General features: G+C 38.4%; 1 protein-coding gene across 1 annotated transcript; it reads right to left on the reverse strand.

The window, feature by feature from the left end:
* Positions 1-1,075: 1,075 nt before the first annotated feature.
* SPI1 (Spi-1 proto-oncogene) lies at positions 1,076-21,070 on the reverse strand. The gene is made up of 5 exons (XM_082318621.1): positions 20,742-21,070; positions 14,046-14,139; positions 6,499-6,686; positions 2,527-2,683; positions 1,076-1,835 (listed from the first exon to the last, which is right to left on the reverse strand). The coding sequence occupies exons 1-5, from the start codon at positions 20,784-20,786 to the stop codon at positions 1,519-1,521; spliced, it is 801 nt and encodes a 266-aa protein (XP_082174747.1). The 5' UTR covers positions 20,787-21,070; the 3' UTR covers positions 1,076-1,518.
* Positions 21,071-25,451: the final 4,381 nt, after the last annotated feature.

Consider the following 25,451-nt stretch of genomic DNA (forward strand, 5'->3'; position numbering starts at 1 on the left):
ACATTTAGATATAATTTTGAGAACTCAGGTCTGTAAGAAGCTCATCACTTTCAACGATTTCTGTTTTCAGTGAGGAGCAAGCTCTGAAACACTTCAATTTAGTTAGTTACCTTACTCAGTTACAACTTCCAACCTGTCATATTTGGCATGTTCTACTACATTTTAATATTGTTAAACAAAACCCTTCTCTTCATTCTAGACCTATCTCATTTCACGTCAACTATTTTGAAAGAGTCATGATGATATTTCCTGATTTCTGAGTGCTTGAATACAGTTGAGAGATGATAAATAATGTTAAAAGTTAAAATACTAATTTTCTTAGTGTTGGATGACTTTGGTTTTCTTTTCTGTGTTTAGACGTACTGGGTAACTTTACCATGGTATCTCAGGTGTTGAATTATCTTTTATTTTGCATTTTGATTGTAATCTATACAATGCAGTTGTTATTAGTTACTATTAATTGTTTTACAGTAGGGACTAAAATCCACAGTTAAAAGCTTGAAAACCTTTTGTACTAGAATTCTGCAAAGACATGATTAAATACAACTTATTTCCCAGAAAGGTTCATAAGCTAAAATCAAGATATCACTGTGGAGGTAAGCAAGCTAGAGGAAAGAATAGGAGCAGGAAAATGAGTGAAACCACAGAAAAACATGATTAATTGTTATGTTCTAAACTGGATAGAGCTATATATGCCATTCTTGATATAAGTGAATAGAAATTATTCATCTGGCAGGGCTTCATTTGCACAGGAAAAAATAATGGCAGATATACACACATATGTATTTTAAAATTTACTTCAGTACTGTAGTCTCCTTCATAGTAATGTATCTCACCTATTATCTTTGTTACTTAGTTTGACAGCATTGATGATGTTTCCAAGTAAATTAAAAAGTAGTGACGGATGGATAAGGCCCTATAACCCACTGTGCTTTTGTTCAGGTACCACACATGAGCTGTATCTGCATAACTGAATGCGCAAGGGATTTGTTTGTGAAGTAATTATTTATTATGCAAACACCAGAACTTCATAATATCAAATTTTATTAAATATGTACATGTTATTTCTATTTAAAAGAACGAGTATCATTCCAAGATCTGCAAACTTCTCTCTAGCTTTGAGAGCTGCGGCAGAGCCGGTATTTAATGCTAGATTGAAAGCTATAAGCTAATACAGTGTCACTGTGAATGACACAGCACCACCTCTGAAGCAAAACTTCATCAGCTGTGTTCTTTAGTTACCATACAACCAAAAATCTTTTGCTGACAAGAATATTTTTTGTACTTTGTTTAAATTTCCCAACTCTGTCCAACTTGTAGGATGGAAGCATAGAATTCTGTCACATTTAGGATTCTCAGATGCTGAAGAAGGGAATTCGTACCAGAAACACCTGACGGTAAAGGCTGTTTAAAGGCAGAGAAGGGGGCACAGGAAGCAAAGAGAAAGATGCGTCCATCTCCTCTGCTGGTATCCAGCCAGGAGGTCTTAATATTTTTCTTGCTTAGGGTCCCATGGCCTCAGTGAGGATAATGCTTCCTATCAGTGACCCCCCTTCCCATCACCTCTCCACTAAACTGGTAGGTCAGCTTCTTCTTGACTTTCTTGACCTCCCCTGTCTTGCCATAGTTTCTCAAAGCCCGTGCCATCTTCTGGTAGGTCATTTTCTTGCGATTGCCTTTCTGGATGCCCCAGCGGTGTGCCAATGCTTCTTTGTGTTTGGAGGAGAACTGGAAAGTACCTTTTTCCTTGTCCACCCACCAGATGCTGTCCTTCATGTCTCCACTACGAAGAAGGTCCAGAAGGAACTGATAGAGACGTATCTTTTTCTTGCTGCCTGTGTAAGAGTCAGAGAAGAATGGCAGTGGAGCATTAGTATTAGCACATAGTTCCTGGTGAAACCGCAGAAGGTATATAATTCATATAACTGCTTCAGCAGGCTTGTCAGTCACGTAACTTCTTCAGTTTCCAACATTTATAACAATAGACAGTGTTACACTGTGAGGACATAATGTGGATTGATGTACCAAGAAGAAAAAACAAGAATAAGGAATTCCAAAGGCCAACACCTTGTTTTGAAATTAATTTGATAATTTGAAGCTAACTGAAAAACATTGCTAATTTGAAACTAATCTGAAGCTAATTTGGGCAGGTTATACAGAACCTGACTTTCAGGTACTGAGCAAACAAGCTAAATACTTTTTAAAATCAGTTCCTTGACCTTTTTGCCTTTGTTTTGACATTTGTTAATAGAAATTGGAGTAGAAATGGCAAAATCCATTTCCATTCAGCAAGCCTGAATAAACAAGGCAGAAGGAGGAAGTCAGAGTACATGAAGAAATGAGACACATTATGGTCATAAAAGATTCAGAGAACAGGAGAGCACAAGGAGTCAGGGATAGTGAAGCTTTGGCAGTGGGATAAAATACTGGCACAGTAGTTCTACAGTTTTATTCATTATCATCATGGTAATGTAACAGCTGCTCAGCACACAGCTTGACAGAGTTCCTCTGTCTTTCTTCACTGACCTGTTTCTCCATGCATAATTCCAGGCCCAGGGTCCACACCATCAGTCTCCCCATCTGATACCTCCAATGGGGGGCTCTGCCTCTCTATGTCCTCCTCATCAGAACTGGGCTGTGGTGGAGAGGAGTACTGTAGGCACATCCGGGGCAAATAGGACACCTTTGGGAGAAAAGAGGAGTAGACGGAGGAGGCAGTGATAGAGAGTGGGGCATCGAGATAAAAAAATGTCATGGAGAGAGTTACAGAGAAAGGGGGGGAGAAAGTAAGAGGTATATGAGATCTTTTTAGGGTAATACTGAGTGACTTAGTTGTTGACATTTATAATAAATACTATGCAATTAAGAAACACTTCCAGCTAACAGTCAACACTTACACATGTACAAAGATCCATCTTTACAAGAGGGAAGGAGGAATAAGGTTGTGAAAGTCAGAACTTTCCCATACGTTATATCCTATGCAAGTGATATTGCCCCTCTTTCCCCATACATCCCCAAAGCTACCATTCTTCCTAATGAGTTTCTAATCCCTGTTGCCTGTTCCCAGTGTAAAACTGCTTTTGAGAACAACTTTTTTTCTAACACAGACCTTCTGGAACTACTCTTTTAAATTTGAAAAAGCTGAACAGTTCTGCCCTAGCATGGCTGCTTTGGCTGGCTTTGGCCCTGTTGTTCTCTTCCTTTCTTAGGCACCGTACCTTCTGACAGCACCGAACCCCTACGGGACTGCATCCATGGGTTACACGGGTCTGTCAGCTTCCTGTCCTGAATTTCCCCCGTGAGGAGGGGAATAGCCTTAGCACTAAGATAAAGGATACATCATATTGTCTCACATTCTCTGTTCCTAAGTGGCTATCTGAAAATTCCCCCTTAATGGGGATTTCTCATCTATGAAGCTAGCAAGCCAGTTTTTGTGCTAAATTCTCTTGCCCTGATGTAGAGGCCTTATCGGGAACAGTGTGGAATATACCTCAGCTCTGTAAATTCTCAGTGACGGTCTGGTTTGTTAGGGATCATGACCAGTTGCCATGAATTATTGCAGCTTCTTATTTAAGAATGAGAAACAGATCAGTCTGAGGGGCAGGCAGTAAGAACCTAATTCCTACATAAAAAAAAACCAACCAACATCGGCCAAACCCAGCAGCATATAGAATGTGGTTTTCATTAAATGGGCCAGATCGTGAGGTCCTTTTGATTTGCTCTTCCTTCCCTCCACCAAGAAAGGACATCTTGAGCCTGATTCCCTTCCCAGGGGACCTTAGGCACTGAAGCGGGGAGTGGGTGTTCACTTCATGAGTCACGCCACCCCACCCCATGTTGGGCTTTGCCGAGTGGTGCTTTTTAGATGAGTTTTGCACCAGCTTAAAATGTCCCAATAAGGAGCGTGAAAGGGCTGGTTTTGGGGTGCAGCAGCTGGCGGTTAATGAGTTGGCAGATTGGCTGGAGCCGATCTGGCAGGAAGGCCAGGATTGGGTAAGAGTGTGTGTAAGCTTCCTGTCAGATCCCCAAGAGCGAAACTTCAGCCCTCACCACAGAGTCACCTTTAGCTTTTTACAGTTAAGAAAGCTGCTGCCTCAGGGGTAGGAAGGAAGGGAGAGACAGTGCCATGGGGGAAGGGGAATGAGAAGGTGGGACGATGTCTTACAGGGGAGGGGACCAGAGATTGGTGCCCTTGCAGAGAAAAAGGTTGTGGAAACCGGGAGTATGTTGAGGGGTGGTGTGGACGTACGGAAACTGCTCCTTAGGAGCTGGAGGGGGATGGTGGGAGAGTGCTGTGGAGGAGGGAGGAGGAATGGTGTCACACAAGCAAAGGGAGTTGCAGAGGCCAACCTGGGGAGTTGAGTAAGCTTCCCCCACACTGTCCCCACTTTCCCTATCTGCTGCATTTCTGCTTACACTTACTTTGCGCCTGAAGCTCAGCATACATCAATACACACAGTGTCACACGGTTATGTTACACAGAGTCACAGAGGACCTGCTAGTGTGTTTGAAAGAGCCAGGTTACTAATACAGTTCTGGAGAGAGAAAGCTTAAGAACCTGCTAGCTGCTTTCCATATTCGGATGTTGTCTCAGGGTTTGTGGCATCCATTTGTGGTTTTCTAAAGCTCTTCACAGTTTTCCAACCTTTTATTTAATTCTCCCTTCAGAATGACTCTTATTTTCTTAATTTATTTAATTTATTTCTCTTAATTTGTGAGACCACCTGTTGGCAGGCTAACAAAACTTTTTAAAGAAGTCTTGCCCAAGAACAGCTTGAGCCTCAAATTTGATTTCACAAAATAATGTGATATCAACAGAAAACTAGAAAATATCTTTGCATGTTCTTCCTTTATTTGCGAACTGTAACTCTGATATTGCACGACAAGCATGGGTGCAGTTAGTAACTGGCAAATTCAGTAGAGGATTAAAGGTTGCTTCCTGCTTCTGTTTCTTTGAAAATGCCTTGAATAATTGTATGTGTTGCCTAGGACTGTGGCTGAGACACACCAGAGTCTGAACCTCAGAGCATGCTGAGTACCACTTGCATGAGCTACTGTAGGTTAAAGTAAAAAGCCAAAGATCCCCAGCTGGTGAGGAAGAGGAGGGTAGTGGTGAATTCTACCTACTAATATCTTCTGCAGCTTGGTATGGGGTGGGGCAGAGAGAACACAGTGCTTTTTATCAAAAGTTGCAACAAAATTAATCCTCTGCCTTTTGTCCTGAAACGAAAGATGATAACTGAGTAGAATAAGCAGAAGCACCCTTGCTTGTTTTTTGGTGGTGCTTCCAAAGACATCCATAAAGGGGCTGATTTTTATTCTTTGCCTTTCGTTGGAGGTAACGGTTGGTCATTATGTATTAGCAGTTACACTGTGCAACTGAAACAACTTGAAGCTTCCCACAGACTGCTGTTCCATGAAGCATTTTTTTATATTTGTAACTTTCTGTTCCTAATTCTTTGTTTGTATCTACATCTTATATTCTATTCCTGATTTTTTCTGAGTAGTAGGTGAGAAGTTTGATGGCTTGCAGTCAGTCAGTTTCCTGTTGACAGTGTTAACTTATTCACTCAATTTTTTTCCTTTGTTTTTGATTAATACAGTATTTGTATACAATTTCAGTTTGCTTTGAACAAAGAAGCCCAAAATGACAACTCCATGCATGCAGTTTCTCTCACAAAACTTCAGCAATGGCACCATTATATGCAGCACACTAATCAGCAAACATTTTTTTCTCTGACCTCAGTCCTACTCTGTCTTTTGTTCAGCACATTGTATGTAGCTTGCCTGCCTTGGGAAATTCCTTAGCGCAAGATCACCCAGCTTTCTTATTGCTCCCAGTAATGACTTTGGGCATATTCTTGTAGGATCAAGAGTTAAAAGTGATCTCCACACCCACTTTGCTTAATATCTTTGCAGTACGATGGAACCCCTTATAGTTTCAGCGTTAGTGAGAATTCACTGGCACTTTGGTGACTATCTTTACTGCACAAGGGAGTATCTTTTTTTACAGGGAGATGACTGGCTTCATTTAAAATCTGAGCAGACACAAGACTGTGTTTTGGCTTGTGACTTATTTACTTGGTAAAAACACAAGCAGGTTGTCCTCAGCCTGTTTCACTGTGGTAAAATTACCAGTGACTTGTCTTTGTTAACATTTCTTGTACAGGTCATGTAACATTGTCAGGGTTGCTTGGAAATATTTAAAACTTTCCTACTACTTTGAGGCTCAGAATACTTCCCAGTAGTCATGGATATCCTTGATATGACAATGCATAGCTTGTCAGGTCCAGTTACTCTGCAGAATTTCAAAGCAGTTGATTTTCATTCCAAATTAAACAAAATGAAGAAGAATGAAGAGTTTTATATCAGTTGCTTGTGCAGTAAGAACTTGTTCAATTAATTTCATCTATCTCTTTCACATAAGAGTATGCATTCACTGGTGCATTATTTTCCTTACTATCATCCTAAATTCTGAGTAAGGGTTGGTAACCATACCTGATGGTTGAGTCCGATGTGTGTGGTTGGGATTGCAGAATCCAAGACATGCATTTGTTCAATCTCCATGTGCCTGTAGAGCTGCTGCAGCTGGGGAGGCTGTACACTCTGCAGTTCTGTGAAGTGATTGTCTCCAAAGGTCTCAAACTCACTGTGCATGTGGTGTGGATGATATTCCCAGTAATGATCTAAAGAAAATAAAAATAGATTGTCTGTCATTACAAGATTAAGAAACATGGCATTTACCTGTCTTTCATTGCTTCCCACTCCAGTCACTGTCCTTTCCGCCCTCTCCACACCATCCTTGTTGACCTGTCTGTCTCTGGTGACAATCTATATAGATCCCTGTAAAGTTTCTTTTCCTAATCTCATAAATGCCCGTGGCTGGAAAGTAATACTTAGGCCACTTTAATTAGGAGAATACTCTTAGATGGAGAGATGGATTTCAATGATAATTTAGCACAAGATGCAAAAGACATTAATGCTGGCACCTTTCTCAAGAAGGGACTATAACAATCTTACATTTTCATTCTTGAGGCAACAAATTCTACTCATTTTACATATTGCCATATTCTCATTACACTCTTCCTCATGGCATGGAAATCAGGAGACGGAGAAAATTTACAGATTATTCTGCAGTTATCTTCAGTCTTTATTTTACTCTGCTAGTAAAATTTCAGGAATGTTGCAGAAAAGGCACAGCACTTTGCTAGATATTTCCTATAATCATGTGTTGGTATGTCACACATTTTTCAGTACCAATACTAGAGAATGAAGAGATAAACTGTTGCGGCAGTCTGGTGTACATCGTTTACAGTGAGGTTAAATGCTGATGCAGATTCTTTCTCTACCTTTTTTTATCTCTTTAGTATGTTTGAAATTTCTGTGATAATTTAGATTTTTTTCAAAACCATAAAAGAGTACTCAGATAACCACTATCCTGTTTCTTGATTTGTTTACTTTTGAAATTAAATTCCATATCATTCTCAGTTTTAGATTTCTGTTTTTTTTAGTTCAATGTAACCCTCCAAAATTTTTAGAATTTCATATTTGCTGCTCAAAATTTACAGTCTGTTAGAGGAAATGTGAAGCATTGCAAATTCTATTTCTCTCTTACATACAGTAGCTGCATGCATAATTATGCATGTGTTTGTGTGCATTTTGTTTTTTAAAATCAAATTCAACATCATGTCCTCTGCTCTGATTGAGCTAGGAACTAATCTTCCACAGTTTAACTTTTCATGCATCATTTTATGCATGGCCGAAATTTCTTTATGATATTCAGCATAACAGTTCTAATTTATATCTTACTATTCTCAGTTTTCTTCCCTTGTATTATTATATATCATTTCTGTCCTATCCTTCACATGTTTTCAGGTTGCTATCATGTGCCCTTACAATCTACTCCTAATTATCACTTAACCCAGCTGCATGTATTTAGCTCTCAGACTTTCAATATAAATCAGTATGTTCACCCCCCTAATCGTACTTGTGCACTTCTGATAACGTGATGGCCAGAACTGAACATGTTGTTTCAAGCGTAGTTGTATTGAATTTATAGAGGAGCAATTTTTGTGTTCTGCAATATGATGTTATTATGTATGACATTATCTGGATACTAACATGTTGTGAATATTTTTTCTTAAATACCAGTTTCATTCTTTCTCTCAGCTTCTATCTTCTCATCCTTCCCCACTTACGTTTCAAACAATTAGCTCTAATCTCATTGAGGATTTGAAATGCGGGATAGTGACTTTGAATGTGGCTTCCTTTAGAGGGAACTCAGTGATATGTTTATACCTAACATAGTTGTACCTGAGAAGTTGTAAGCTCTTTTAGCTACCTTTATGGCTCAGGCCCATACAAATCTGTTTGGATGCTCTATCAGACCATTTACCACACCAGTGCTTACTTTTTTGTCCTTCCTCCTTTTCTGATTCGTGAATAAACCATGTCACTGCATGTGAAAGGGATGGAAAGGTGCTTATAAAAGCGCCCAAGGAGCTGCTGCATTACTTTGTAATTTCTTTGCTTTGTTGTATAGTGCTTTCTGTGGGCTATGTATGGATTTTATAGCCCAAAGTTATAATTACAATGTGCTTCTTCATGTTGTAGTGCTAGAGAAAAAATTTTTCTCTGATAAAAAAGTGTTTTTTATGGGTGCAAAGTACACCCACATCACTCACATCTGCTCCAACCCAGGAAATAGCAGAGTGTGTATGAGTGTGAATTCACAGGTCATCTAAGCCTGTGTCCTGGTAGGAGGCTTTGGGCGCTTTCAATCTGAAACTTTTTTGTTTAGTTGGAAGATTGAACCACACAAACTCATGTCTTTTCTGGGTTAAATTACTGCAGATTTCTCTAAGTAGAGCCAACCATTGAGGCCCCATATACCATGGACAGCCCTGTATAATAAATTGTTGAGAATACATTGCAGGAGTACGCTGTACTCTTGTTCCTTAGAATGATCTCGCTCTGTTCCTTGTGCAGAAAGTCCTGTGTCAGATGGCAATGTATATTCTCAAAGACCCCTTGTCTTTGATAATCTACTACAGCAGATGAGATCAATGCATAATTGTGAGGATGACAAAGCCCAGGCGAAAGTCTCTGAGGCTGTCAATGGCAGGTCTTCAGCTGTGGAATGTCTTATTCGTAGTAACTATGGTGGCCAAGAGAGAACACAGTACATTTCCAACATGCATAGCCATGAGTATTTGTGCATGCTCCGAGTGGTCTACTTTGGTTCTTCTTAAATATTTTTTTTTTATTAGCAGTCATGTTTTTATACTTCAAGATACCTCTTAGTTTTTTGGAACCTATGACAAGGTTCCTGCTGGCTCCAGAACTGTTCCTTTAAACTCTTTCTTGGCAAATAAATCAACCTATGGAACACTATTTATGTATATTCATGTTAATCACTATGTAATATTTAGCCTAGTCTTTACTGAATTCCTTTTTTATGGAATTAGGGGCTGCTGTAAAAATACTATAATAGAATAATACTAATAGCACAGCATTTAGGGACTTACAGCAACCACATAATACTAATACATGACAAAATAAATCTATGTCAGAAATTACTTCAACACAAACTTATGTCCAAATATTCAAGTTGTGACAGGAGGAATAGGCCTTATTTCTTTCTAAATCATCTATAATTTCACAGTGATGCTTAGGAAAAAGAATATTGTTTTGGTTACATTAAAAAAGAAATACCAAATTCTGTCTCCACAAGCCCCTCTGCAGTTAACCATCCTGGCTAAGTTAGTGCACATGAAAACATAAAAAAATCTAAATATCTGTGTCTGTAGTTATTAGATTTATCAGCAGCTATGTTCTTTTTTTAGTGTTATGTCAGTAACGCATAACAATTCTTTTCTCAAAAACGTAAAGGTGGAAGGAAGAAAAAAGAAAGGAGATAAAAATTCTAGAAATGGAAAGTGTCTATTCTTTGGGTAAAGGAAAATGTCATTAAAAGCCAAGCTATAGCTACACAATGGAGTCATTATGAGAAATTTCATGTGAAGTGAAAGAGGATGTGAAAAAAATTCTCTTATAGAGACATGGAGATCATGTTTGTTTTGGTCTTGTATGTAGTGAAAGGTTAGAGGAAGGACAATCATGAATTCTGAACTCCCTCCCATGACAGAGAGGATATTAGCCTGTTGGGAAGCAATAGCAGACCTAAAGGCACCGTGTTAATATTCACCACAGAGGCAGATTCTCACTCTACAAGTGAGAAAACATAACGGAACTTCCTCAGTCATCTTCTGACCAATGTAAATTGCTTTGCTCCTGTTTTAATAGATTAATAATGTTAGAACCAGCAGTTAGAATATGAAATAGGCTTTAGGAAGGTATTTATTATAAAGTGGAGTAACAGGCTAAATCTGCATCACGCAGTGCAAAACCATGCAGAAATTCATGAGCCAGCTCTTGAACCGGAAACGCGACCGCGCTGTCAGCACAGCACTCTGCCCGGTCTCAGGAGATGACTGCGTTGACATGGCCGTACTTGTGAGGTCTGAGCTGGTGTCTCTGAGTGGTTCTGCTCTGCGCTGTACAGATTTTCCAACTCATTTTGAACTAGGAGAGAGTTTCTTACACGGTGCCACATTGCACAGCTTAGATGTTCCCACTATGTTTTGCTCATCTGAGAAAAGAAGCCGAGAAAACAAGCCAAGAAAAAAAAACATAGAGGAAATGAGAAAAATATTGAAGGACACTGAAAAATTAACGTCTTGATTCCCTACAGAATCGCTCTCTGTTGAATGACATGCTGTGCTCCTAGGCAGTGCAGCAGTCTTATCTATAATGACAGTAGGATCTCATTAGCTCTCACTTTACAAACTTCATGATTTTAATAATGCCAAATGTTCGAAAATCTATGAGTCAGGCCCCAGCAAATCATGAGAATGGCTTTGAAGTGAGGGGATTTTTTAATGAATTTTGGAGTTCTTTCTATTTTCCATATAGCGTCTAAGACTAAGGTTCACATGTTTGGACTTTCCTCCACTTCTATGTGGGCTAAAATCCTAACAAAATCAAAGCTGAGATTCTTAAATGCTCATATTACTCCAGGAGGTGGGATGAAAATAAAATCCCAAGTCTCAAAATCTAGTAAGTTCCATGAGGCTCGCTACAAAGTGAACAAGCGTCAGCATTCAGCTTCATACAAAAAGTGATTTTTACTAAGCCAATAAAGTTTAGTAATAACTTAGAGACAAACCTGCAGTGGAATTTTGTAATTACTAGGATTGCATTAGTGTTACAAAATATGCTGTATTACATTTACAGACTTACTAGCATACAAGCTCAGGGTAGGGTGATGGACTAATTGTCACTTGCAGTAGCTTCTGTCCTGCATGACTGTGTCTCTGTGTTTATTATAGTATTTACAAAATAGTTAAACTACAGTATACAAAATTAATGCAAACGATGCATGTTGTGATGAACATATGGATATTTTTATGCTGTGTTTTTGCTTGTTAAATTTAGTATTCACTTATTGGCAATGATCTCCTACATATTAAATTAGTGACACACTATTGTGTGTACTTTACTGCCTACTCACGTAAAGATGGAGTAAGGGTTCCCTTCAGCATTTGTTGTAGAAAAGTGACAGTAATGCATATAGCACAGATCTACAGATTAAGGTATTGCCATCTCCCTTTCACAAAATTAATTTAGCAGTGAGAGAGAGGTAGTCTGACACTCGAGCAAGACCTTCTATTTCTTTAGCAGTCCCTTATCAGCAAAGTCAGAAGTATTATTCTGTCTTGTAGTATCTATTTAATCTGGTGGCTTTTCTCTGAGGTCCATAGTGGTATTGAGTAGACCTACAAAATTATTTTTTATGTATTGCCAGTGATCTCCCTGTACCCCAAGGTGAACTCCTCTCTCATATTTCTGTCCTACTTATTTCTTCCTTTTTCCTATCTAATCATGTTCTCAGCTCTTTCACTTCACTGCTATCACTGCAGCATCTTATTTATTCTTTTTCCATGCCGTTTTTCAATCATTGTGCTTTCATCCACATTGTTCTGAACACTTAGTGCATATTTCTAAAAGTAGTTTGTTTTCCTGCTCTTCTGCACAGCTCTTCTCAAGACCCACTACTTCTGTCATGTTAACAAAATGAAAGCCAAAGTTGGGTTTCTCAGTGTTTATAGGAAAGAAGCAAAATGTGTTAATTTGTGTTTTTCACTCCCCTTTGTATTCTTTGGCTGTTCATTGCTCTTTTGGACTGTCAGCAATTCAGGAAAGCGTAGGGCATACTAGATATTTAGACACAACCAACTACATTACAGGTGCTTTCATAAATAAAAATTTGATCGAAATGTGCAGACTTGGATTAAGTTGCCTCTTCCATAACCACTTACTGCAGGAGTTAAAACATTAAACAGTGTTTTTTTGGGTCTTTAGGACAGTGCAACACAAGTTTAGGAAGAGACAAATTTCTGTTCAAAGTGGGTGTTTAGGTACTACTTAGGCCATAACCCACAAAGGTGACTTTCGAGTTTTTGTTGTGTTCATTATGATGAGTAAAAACGTGTTAATGATCTGAGCAGTGTAGCTTAGGAACTGCCTTCCAGCAGAAAAATGGGCAGTAAACCAGGTGGGATGATAAGATTATGAAAGGCAAAGCAATGTTGTTGCTTGAGGTAGCCTAGATTTAATGACAGAAAAGTTATTTCCCAGTGCTTTCTCCTACATGGCATCTTTTATATTTATTGTTTAATTGTCACAATTGCCTTTTGAGATAATAAATGTTATCCTCATTTTATGGGTGTGTAAACAGGTACAGGCTATAATGTAAAAACCCTGAATTTCCATGTGGAATTTGCTGGGTTTGATTAATGTGACTTGACAGATGCCATGAGATAACTTATAAAAACTGAATTAATTCTTTGTCTCCAGACGTTGAGAATATCATAGGTGTTTCTTGAATGCAGTGTAAAGAACAAATTGAGGTAGGAATCTTTTTCAGTTAAATGCTCAGAACAATTCTATTCTGTAACTTGCTGTCCCTTAAGGTAGCTTCTGTTGCCACAGATAAAACAGTGCTATGCTGTGAAGTTGTTAGATGTCTTAAATTAAGCAGTGATGGGTCTAGCTGCTAATATCAGTGGGAGTCTTTTAGGGAAACTCCAGGATCTGAAGGGACTGCCACGAGTGATACAGTAGAACGGTGCTTTTCCTTCTTGAGTCAATATTTACTCTGATATTTCCAGGGTGGTGTTGCTGGACCATTGTATTGCACAGGAGACAAAATTCACAAAGCAAGACTCTCCCCTCTGCATTGTTTTAGAGTCCAGTGCCCAGATGACATGAAAATATAAAGACGCCAAAGCTTTGAAATCACATACATGAAGTGAAGCAATAAATAATCATACACTATTTTTGTATTGAGCTAGGTTTACATACAAACAGCTACAAGGAAGTTTTACATAGATTTAGAGAGAGGAAGTACTTGGGTGTACTGGAGGAAGAGTGAAAGTTAAAGCTAGGTGTGGCAGCATGCAAAAGAGATCAAAAGAGAGAAAGAAATATATGGAGTTGAAAAAGGCCAAATACCAAAGAAACATAATTAAAATGAAGGCACAAAGAGATTATCTAGGACCTAAGTCAAACAGGAATTGGAGATGGGAACACAAGAAGAGAAATACAGTATTGCAAATCCACGTCCTCAGAGAGTTCTGAAACAAGCAGAGTGCTTTTGATCTGCAGAGGGAAGTAAAAACACAGTGAAGATAATGAAGGATAGAGATCCTGAGATCCCACCTTCCTGGCAATACACCGAATGTCCTGGAAGCTCCTTGCATCATTTCTAAAATTCTCTTTCAGAGAAACCGTGTTGCAGTTGCTAGATTGGAACAGTGCCATTAAGCAGAATAAAATATTGTTGGTTTCTGATTTGAAAGTATGTGCCTATACATTATAGATCACAGCAAAATGTTTGGGGTTTTTTTTCCTGAATATCCTAAATCTCTTTCCTGTGGTATCCCATGAGACTTTATGCTCCAAGGAGATATTTTTTAACTTACCACCGTGACTCTCTCCATCACTGTTGAGATATTGGTAATAGTCATGGGGCTGTCGGTAGAGGTCTGACTCATAGGATACCATATCTTCAGAGGGCTGTAAAGAGAAGAGGAATTTTTAGAACCGTAAGCTTACACAAGTCCCTTCAAATTTATTCATATAGTTAGTGAAGGGGAGATGATGTGATACAAACACATTTTATATTGCCTAGGGAAAGAAGGGGGAGGCTTCAAGTTCTTATTGAATCAGCAGGAATGAAATGCTTGACACCAAACACTGGTTTGCAAAAAAAAAAAAAAAAAAGAGTAAGCCATCTCCTTAGACCCAGTCTGTGTAGAAGAACTTGTTCTGTGGTATTATACAAGTTCTTGATATCCTGCCCTCCAACCTTGTGTGGTTACAACTTAGAGAGCTGTCTTGGACATCAGGCCCAAGCCAAGATGCCATCACACCAGCACGGCAGGGAAACCTTTTCTTTGGTAGTGACAGACATTTATTATTATTATTCCTCCTGTACACAAAAGAGAAAGCAGAAACTTGTCTTGCCTAGGCATGTTATTCTGAGTGTTTCTAGGAGGTCTCACTAAATGGTGGCAGTTTGTAGGAGGGTAATGATGCTGACAGAGGGCATAAAAACATTTTCTTTCTCAGTTTTTGCCCAAGATGAACTGTAAATGTTTGCTGGTTCAAATCAGCTGCACAGGGCTGTTAGGTATGCACAGAGAACACTTAAAAAGTCCAAATGCAGGGCAGATATTGAGTCATGACCTATTGGATGCTTAGCTGTAGAATTAAAGTCCTCTCTGTCTTCTTAAAACAGGTGACATATGGTAACTTTCCCACTTGTATTCCTCCCCATGCCTAGTACTCCAATGTTAATACTGTTTAACATCTTATGTTGTTTCAATAAACCTGGTCTGTTTATTACTAGTTGTGCACAATTCTGTTGCTTCATTTAATGTCTGGTTTTGTCTTTTTCCAGAATGAAGAGTTAGAGCAGGGCAATGTCCTTCACAGGGCTTTGCTAAACTTTTGTCCAATTATGTTCATTATAATATTCTCTTCCAATCTGAACAAATTCTTACAGTGTCAACAGCAATGTAGAACTCAAACACCTTCTTGCTTCTTGTTCTGAAAGGAAATTATTTCTTGTAGGTACTAATAGAAACATTTTTCTTCTGTTAATGACTTCAGCATAACTAACCTTAAAGAAAAGGATGAATATTTAAAACAACATGATAACTTACACGACGGACATATTTTTTTATGTTCATGTGTTTATATGTTCATATGCCTATCTGTATGTCCCAAATCCTTACCTCCCTCCATAAATCTGTCTCATTTTTGGAACACCAGCATTTTGTAAGCTTAGGTTATGGTGACAGCACGCCAGAAATGCAGGCAAGCTTCTCTTTTTCTTCCTCCTCTAAACTACTCGAGAACATGAAACCTAGGGCAGCAGCTGCCATTAAAGTCCAGATGGAGGTGGTAGATAAGCAGCTGGCAAAAGGAAAAGATTTTTTTTCTGGTGAAAACTACATCAGTTACCATTGCTCATTAACTCTACTCTTTAATTCTTCTAGTTAACTCCTTCAGTTCATTCTGTTGGAATCTGGGGATTTAAAGACTGTCCTTTTCTAGGGATGTGATTTCTATGATGACATTGAAGAAATTAAATCAAGAAAAAGAGAGACTTACTCCCAGAGGATTAAGATGTTAGAGCACAAAAAAAAATAGAAAATACTTTTAGAAATTACTTTGGACCTTGGTAGATCCTTAGTAGCAGCTGCATGCTCTATTAGCGTATCATATTAAAATGCACTGGTAAGATTGCCTGAAACGTCACAACTTCCAGAATACACGCTAACTGGGCATCAGATCTATAGAATATTCAAAGCCTCAGGAGTAAATCCATTGCCTGGCTGCCAGCTCCCAATATAATCTGTGGTGGTGGATAATTGTTTTGAGGAAATCTTGAGAAGATAATAACCCACAATAAAGACAATCTAAAGGAAAGGGGCAAATCATCATTTAATTGTATCCACAGCAGGGATACCAGTGAAGGGACTCCTCTTATTTCTGGTCTCCAGAGAATGTAGGTGCAGTCTCCCTTTCCAAATCAATATGATTCCAATAGAATTGCCCTTCATCTACACAGAGATTTAATGGGAAGTATAACCTATTTTCCAGATTTCAGAGGAGTGGTCAAAGGAGACAGTGCAGCATGGATGCTCTCTGATGCTTCTGGTTTTCCTCTACATATTTTCTTTGTGTTTTCGCTAACCGTGACAGGTTATATGCATTCACTCGTCCTCATTCCTTAGACCTGTGGTATACTCTGATCTCTGACAAGAAAAAGTAATGAAACTGTGTTTTTTTTTTTTCTTCAGGATAAAGTTCTGAATGGAATTTCTACTTTTCATTACCTTTGCAAATTAATTCACCCCACTCTCTCATTCCCTTTCCATAAATATATGCTTCCTGTTAAATCATGTTAACCTGAAGAATGTATGAAGTTTTTGCCTTCATATTCAGAATTGTTAATTTCTCATAACTCAAAGGAAAGCATTTATATTCTGTGAAAGGAAAGACCTCAACATCCAAATGGAAAATCCACATCTACTATTTGGGAGAAATGGAGGTTAAAAAATCATATAAATGTATATAGTTTGAAAGAAAAAAATCTTTGTTTCCTTTCAACTAAAATACTAGAAACTGACTTTAATTATAAAAATTTTCCATATCTAAAGGCATCGAGGTTTGTAGCTCTGATAAATATTTAGCCAAAAGTAAACAAATTTCCAAAGAAATCAGTGTCCTCTCAATCTAGGCTTAATTTGCTATGTACAAAATTTCCACTGCTATAAACAAAAGCTCTATCACACATATCTTTACAGAAGTATAGCTGGGCAGGAAGGCCAAGCATCAGTCCAATAGTAGATAAACAATACATATTTTAGGCATAGGAAAGAACGTTTGACTTTTTCTACTTGTGTTCTTCCTTTGTTGTCTCTTCTTCCCTAAGATTTTCTGAACTACTTCATTTCAGTCCAATATACTGTAACGGGCAATAGTGTCTCACAGTCCGAGAGCTGAGGATGAAGTATTTCTAACATTCAAAAGCTACTTTTACAAGTTCAGATGTATATTCAATGACAGAGCTAAAGCAAGGTGTGTTAAACAGGCACTTAAAAAAGTGATGCCCTTAATATTTACAAATCTGGCTGACTGCAGAGTGAGTTGCAGATACTCAACATCTAAAATACAGTCTGCTTTTACATAGATCATTGTTTTTTTACATACTCTGTTTTGAAAGTCTGGGACTTAAAATCTCTTTATTATGGATTGTGGGAATTTTCTTCCTTGAATTTGTTTTCTGCTCAGTGATCCATTTGATAAAATATGTATGTGTATATCCTTGTTAACTCATGCAATCTGGACCAATCCATCCCCACAAAGGACTTGAATTGGCACCACTTTCCGTTGTGGTGATCTTTGAGGGTACAGTGACTAACATGGGAAGAGATATATTAAATATTTAAAACTTTATGTATCATAAACCTAATCAGATGGTGGTCAAAGGAGACAGTACAGCATGGATTCTCTCTGATTGTCCTGTGGGAAGGTGGGATATTTTCCTCTATTCATTAGAGAAACTATTTCCAAGAACCTGGTTTTAATCTCTCTCTGTTATTTTTTTTAAGTTTTATTAAAAGATTTTTCTCTAGTTAGAGAGGTTTCACCATGTGCTGCTGTTGCCTCTTGTACCAATCTTACCCACTTGCCCTGTCCTCTGGAACCTCCCCACCCACATACCCATTTCATCATCTTACTTACTAATAGCGCTTCCATGACACTGAACTGTTTTATTTCCCCTGACAAAAATCAAAGAATGGCTTATGTTGCAATTTAATATTTAACTGATGTCAATGGTCATTTGTTCTATCAATTGTTTTCATATAAAAGAGTGACAGAAAGCTTTGTTAGCAACTCATAGCTGTGGTCTGAAGTTGATATCTCCTTTCCTACATGCCATGAGGTGCAGTATGCTATCTAAAGCCATATTCCAACCTCAAGCAAGAGGTCAACAAACAATACTTTATCTGTCACAGACTTTGATAAATGGAGAGTTGCCTCCATCTTCCTTCTTTGCCCTGAAAACCAAGGGAAAAGCCACAAAACTACTTGGAGAAAGCTTGCTTGGCATTGGTTAAGAGAGATAAGGAGACTCGACTGAATAGCAATCTGAAAATTCTTGTTATTCACCAAGACTTTGTCAGATGATTCCAGGTGATTGTAAATTCACTAAATGCTGATCTTTTTTTGTTATCCTGACATAACTATTCACTGGCATGTGATTCAGAAATACTCCACACAGTTTCCAATAATGTGCTGCTGAGACAAGTTTTAAGGCCAAGATTAACTGTATTTCCTTGGAAAAAATATTACAGTATCACTATTTTAGAAAACATGAGTAAAAATATTAGCATGATCACTCATTGGGCCAGCCTCACTGGACCATGCTGGCAATGCAGTTATGTGGAACAGAGCACTTCTGTGGGGCATTTTCGCTCTCATACAAATATACTTCCATTCAAAGCTGTGATTTCTACAGGTGGCTACTTAGGGGTTCACATATAACTGGGGGCCTCTTTAGGCAAAGGTGTTTGACTTAATAATTTTTCGCCCTGTAGCACAACTAGATTCCGTCATGCACTGGAAAACATGGGCCCAGTTTGCAGAACTTTTCCATACAAAATTCCTAATCTTCAGAGAAAAATGCAGTACTCCAAAACCATTTGAGCAGCGTTTTCCAAATGAAGGGTAAGAGTTTCCTAGCATAGTCAAGAGGAAGGCAGTTACTGACCCACCCTCAACTGAAAGGGGATGGGCAGAGGAGGGAAGTATTGCTTCACAGAACCCGCTGTCTAGATACAGGCTTATGTATCCCCTCTGAAAAAGTCCCAGGAGGCACAGACATTTATAACGATGCCATGTGGGGCTCTAACTGGCAGTGCTCAAAGTGCACTTAAAACAATTTTGAAAGTACAAACCACAAAAATATTAATTTTTGGACATTTTAATCACAAAAATAAAAACCAAATTGCCCTGTCAAGTGCTCCTGTGAGACATAATTCTATTTTCACTGCCTGAACAGAGTTCAGCCAGAATATTAACTGCAACACAAATTAGAATATCGGCCAGACAGTGTTAGATTTTCACTCCATTTATTCAATGTATGCACTGGAATTCAATACTGATAAAAAAGAGTCCAGAAAACTTGGCTATGAGTGAATGAGTGGACAGAAAATTAACAATTATATATATATATTTTTTTAATGGAGATGCTGGTTTCTGGGGTAGTTGAGGACAAGGTTTGGATTTCTTTTTAATTTTTTTTTAAGCTCAACAAGTAACAGATTGAGACATCTCTGTGTACTTTTTAAATTTTCTCAGTTTCTTTTCAGATTTCTATACTGACGCATTTACAGTAGATCCACTGGGCAACTCAGTGTATTTGAGAAAAAGAAAAAATATTTTTAGGGTCTTCTCACCCTTTCGGTAGATAGGGGATTTCAGGGACACTGATGATGAACTGCTAGAATAAAGGGTCTCCTGAAAAGAAGACATATTTTTTCAGTCAACATGGATACCAAACATGAAAGGAACTCAAAGGGCCGTCTTTCTGGGTGGAAGATAAGGAAACATGTCTTTAGCCTTCATTAGATGGGACAAGACAAAAAGAAAACTTGATACAAGTTTTGTTAAAAGGACTCTTGGATCTTCATTATCTCTCTCTGTTTTCTGAACACATATATCAATTACCGTAAGTCATCTACCACATAAAAAGCCAAGTAAAACACCTTAACTGACATCTCTTGAGCTTCTACAAACTTAATAAAATCTAGTTAGGGTCTCTTTTGCCCATTCTGCTTAGAGATTTCCCAGTAAGGTTTGTTTCTGAACAACAGGTTAGTGACATTACTTTCTTCATAAATAATAATTTCCGAACTCACCATACGATAAATTTCAGCACTGTAACAATGCTTCAGAATTAAAGAAAGGATAGAAACAGCCTCATAAGCATACAGAAAAATTTGTATCTTAGAGAAAACATTGAATGAGCCAATTAAGGGCTATGGGTTTTTTCCCCTCATTCACCAATTGCTTTTTCATAGCAAGTGAATTCAAGAGAATTCAGTTCAAGAGAAGCTGAAGTTAGAAACTAAAATGCCATCATTGCAAAGAGCACAGAGTCCTAAAATCTGCAGTACGTAAAATCAGCATTCAGCAACTCTTCTTTCATAGATTGGTAGATAGTTTAATAAATGAACTATGTCAGAGACGCCAGATTATTAAGAATTACAACCTGAAGAAAGACTCGGCCTTATATCACACAGCTGGCACTGAAGAAAAAAATTTACTGACTTACTATGCGCATACTGTACAAAAATACCATACATTTAATCTGTGAAAACAAATGAAGATCAAAATCAGATACAAGTTTAGGGAGGAAATGTTAATTTCCCATTCATTGCAATGTTGTCACTAGCTTTATGTATTGACCTAAGCCCAACTTCCTGGCATTACAAATACAGACCAAACCAGAGATATTCTCAAATAATAAAACCTGGTTTACTTTGTCTTTTCGTACTAAGCCCAATGATTCGTATTAGGAATAAACCCCATATACTCACAGGGGGAATGAGGGGAAATCCTTCCATTTTGCAAGCTTGCAACATTCAGCCAACTTCTGAGTGAATTTTTCTTAATTCAGTTTTCAAACATCCAGAATAACTGACTTGAAAAAATCACATGAAACAAACAAAAAAAAAAAGGAAAAAAAAAGAAAGAAAAAAAAAGAAAAAGGCGAGATCCTCGGACTCCGTGAAGTCCCTTTGCAGTGATGGATCTCAGGATAGGAGAAGGACCCTAACAAGTTTTCATAGTTTGCCCTAATAGGTTCTGAGGTGAACTTCTTCCCGAGTTGTATATGAAGTTCCTGATTTTATCAAATGTCTGTAGAAGGGAGATAGCCCTTGGGTCTATCAGTGCGCTGTGACATCACAGCTTCTAGCCAGTTTGCATAAATCTCATTTCAGGGAGCTGTGGCGCTGTAACAGGAAGTCTGCCCTGAGCCAGATCTGCCATGGGCAGGTGCTTGCTGTATAATCAGCAGCCCAGAGCCTGGGCCTGCTACCAATAAACAAGCATATGGGTGCAGTGCTCTGCGGAAGACTATGTGCTTCCCACTGTAGACAAACCATAACAATGGTGCTGCTCTCTGGTTTAATGATCTATCATAGAGACAGTCCTGACAGCTTCTGTGAGGGCAGTGCAGTGGCATAGACTTGCTTTAACAGTAGTGCTGTGTTGGAATTAGGTGGCAATACTTAGCAGAAAGTAAAAAAAAAAAAAGAGTATGCAATTTCAAATATACAGTCTTAGGTTTCTACAAAACACTGAAGTTAAGCCCGTGAGACTTTCTTCATAAACTTTGCAACAGAGCAAAATGATTCAGTGAACAATACTTAGTCCTCTTATTTGTTTCTTGTGATTTCTTTTCTTTTCTAGCTCCTGCAAGGAGAAAGTGAGTGGGGAAAAGGAGAAAGTATTACATGTCCCATGCAATGACTTGACTTCTCTCAGATCCTGAGTGCCTTTAACAGTGAGCAGAGAACAAGATTTGTAGACTTGTATCTAAAGAGTCAGGTGCTGAAATTTCTTGTAGAGATTTTGCTTTAGCTCTTCTCTCATGGTATTCTCCCCTCTCTTTATCCCACTGTTTTACTTGCATTTGGCTGTGCTGAACAAATGCCCTTCGTACTGAGGTTCTGGCAGGGGCAGTGGTGAGTGGGCCATGGGGCAGGATGTAGAGGGTGGGGCCTTGCTACAAGGGGAGAACGCTCTTATTCTGCAAAATGCCTTCTTGCTTTGCAGTTAGTTACTAATGTCTTGGAAAAGTCAAGTTTCTTTGTCTGGGTTGTTCCCCTTCAATCTATGCCCATGTGCCACAGGTTCTGCTTTTGAAAGCAGCCTGTTTACCACTCACCTGGGTCTATGTGTGAGGGGGAATTTCAGCCACTACAGACTTCCTCCCTTGTACACTGGTAAAACCAGAGCCCGCTCACAAGTTCCTCTCATTCCCCACCCTAAGGAACTCAACAAGCAAACCATATTAGCAATGGGATAAGATCAAGAACATGATGGGAGATTAACTCTTGAAGCCCCAGACTGAATTTCACTAGCATCAGTTGATACATAAGGATTTCATTCTTATTTTATTTGTACCATGAAATCTTCACTTTAACCTAGAAATAAGCAAGCTGCTAAACAGTCCGCTTCTGTCTCTGAGACGGTTCTCAAGTCACCCCTTGGATATCAGCCTGGAAGTGATCAGAACCACCTGAGGGAAAAGGAGAGAAGCAAAGTACAGGCCCAATGATAAAATTCAGTGCAAACAGAGGAGAAGGGAGTGAACAATAGCATACACAAATCTTAAAGTGAGTAATTGGATAACAGGTGATAAAAGTAATTGTGGAAATTGTGTGTCTATTAAAAAGGCTATTCAGAACAAAGAAGATATGCTATCATCTGATTCATTGTACACTGAAAGATAGCTTAAGCAGCTACTGGAATGTTTAAAAATGTAGTGTTTTACACAAAGGGGCTTCTATTGAAGTGGAATGCAACGATACTTCATACGCTGGAGGATATTTCTGCACTGTCTCTTAGCACAGGAAATTACCTAATAAGGATAGATATGTTGCACCAGCCTTACTGCACTCAGGGAATGCTAGATTACCAACGTTATCAGCCATGTTTAACATATGAGTAATCATAAGCACACTGAGGTTATCATTATAATAATTAATTAAATAATTAAATTGATTCTCTGTATGATGAATTAGAACCAAATAATATGCCATAAAGCTTGAGGACCAGCAGAAAGTCCAGAAGTTGAATAAGCTTCCTAGGAAGGAGAGTATCTCCATAAATGGAAATGCTAAAAGCAAAATAAAATGATTGTTTACAGTATCATATTTGTATAGGAACATCACTAGTAACAATCTTGCTAAAATTCAACATAGATTACTTTCTTACTGTTGCATATAACTGATGTTTTATCCTATGTTTGTAATCACAGAATCTTCTCACTCCTAAAGGAAGGCCTAATAGAGATGACACTTCTGGCCCAGATCCTTGCAGTACCTTATTAGATGACTTACATGCAGAAAACAGATGAAGTTACCAAACAATTGTATAGTAGAGAACTGATTACCAGAGGCATATGATGTGAACTGCTACTCACAGAGTGTAGTCTGACCTTCAAAAAGGCTTTTGAAGTAGGGTAGGAATCCTTCTCCATGATGGGAATTTGGAGAACTGGAGGAAAACCTGCTGAGTTGAAAGATTAAGTTTCTGAAAGATTATTTCTGAAAACATTTAACATTCATATTAATCTGAGAGATTTTCCCTCTAAGCATCACCTCACTGTGTACAGTTTTTTGAAACAGTTCTTCCCCTACCTCTACCCATTTATTCTTCAAGCTATTTCTAACCACAAGCTACCAAAGCAAAAGGGTTTCAACTCACAGCCACATCACAGAGAGGTCTCGTTACCTCAAACCTTGTTTGGTGCTTGGAAGGTAATTTGTCTCCCTACTAAAACCACATACAACATCACTCATCCTGAAGTCTTTTAATCAGAAACAGGTGTTTACATAGATTCTGCTACTGAGTTTTCTTGTAAAAAGAAAAGCAAGGGATTCCCTTGTATGTTCCATATTCTTCGCAGAGCTATGTCCTCCACTGAACTTATTTTAGCTAGAGGTAATACGGCTTGTGGGTCTTGTATACCATCCTTTAACATTGAATATCCATTCAGATGAGATGGAGGGGCCTGCCGTCTTCCATTAAGAGAGCCTATGGGTCTCTCTGACTGTGGAACCTGTGGAATCTGGAGCTCTAGAGCACAATCCTCTGCATTTAACTCTTTGTTACATATACTGCTACTGAGTTGAAGATATGAGTTGAAAGATCTTTGTTTCATTTTTCCGTAATGAGTGAGTAGGAGCCAGAAAATGGCTGCTGTAAGTTACTGTCTGAGAAGAATTTGTTAGCACTTTTTCTCATGTGGAGCTTCACCTTAGGATCCTTCACAGCCTGAATGTAGACTCAGCTGAAATATGTGCTCCCCTTTCCACTGTGATAGGTTATCACTCAGTACTGTTCCCTTGTGATACCCACAGGTTTATTACCACGGCTACATTTGAACGAGAACTTTTCCTCACTATGTGAGCATCCGTTCCTAGAGTTGATGCAGTTCCTAGTGGTAAAAAAGTGCTTTTGACAATCCAGCTTTCATGAGTTCTTGAGTTTTATGTAATGGGATCTGTATAAGGACTTTTGCCAGTGGGAAATGTCATAAAAATGTCATTAAAATATCACAGTCTTAACTAACTTCACTATATTGGAAAAGATTTTCAAGCATAGACCAGACTAAACCCATATCAGAATGAAGATAACCATTTTCATTGCGAGGAAGAGGAGTAATTTGAGTCAGTACTAATCCAGAAAGCCTCATGGATTTTTTAGGAACCATTATGATATGCAATCACTTACAGAAATGAAAAGCACTTAATCTCTCATTTTTTAGTAACATTTAAACTCTCCATAAAGCAGAATTCAGCAAAGAAGAAAATCTCCCTTTGGCAATTTATATGGCTTCAAGATCTATTTACATCTCAGCTACATTTTAGTATTTACTCTATTTGGAAAAACTTGTTTTGGCTTTAAGGCATGTTCAAATAGCTATAAGATCTGATGTTCGTTTTTAATGATCTTCTGCATTCTGCAGACAACAGATTTTCAATTTACACATTCCTGCTCATTTATAGTCATCCAATCTCTCAAAACTTTTGTATCATTTCAAGCAATTAACATGGAGGAGTGCTCTAATACCATCTACTCTTGAAGTCTACATCCAGTCTACATACTATGTACAGTCAATAGAATCAGTAGGATGCAAGCAGTATTGTCCAACATCCATTGCTAGAGTTGTGCCTTGAACCTACAGTCCAATTGAGGTTCCCCACCACCCAAATCAGATAGATACTTTAATAGTCAAAATTGAACTATAAGGATGAGGTGCATCTGAGATATGGCTCAATAAGAGCATATCTGTAGAGAAGAAAATTGTTGTTGCTGAATGCTCAACAACCACCCTGTATTTCCTTTGAGGGGTGTCACTTCAGACTGGCTCTAGTCTGATGACATGGACTGAATTCCCATTTGCAGCTGGAGTCCTGAGCCACATCTTCAGTTTCAGCTGAAAAGAATCCAGTTTATGCGCTTTAATACTGCTATGTGGTGCAAATTAAAGTACAGTAAGCGGGGAGGATCAG

Source organism: Platalea leucorodia (assembly GCF_965183815.1).
Source record: "Platalea leucorodia genome assembly, chromosome: 7".
Classification (NCBI taxonomy): domain Eukaryota; kingdom Metazoa; phylum Chordata; class Aves; order Pelecaniformes; family Threskiornithidae; genus Platalea; species Platalea leucorodia.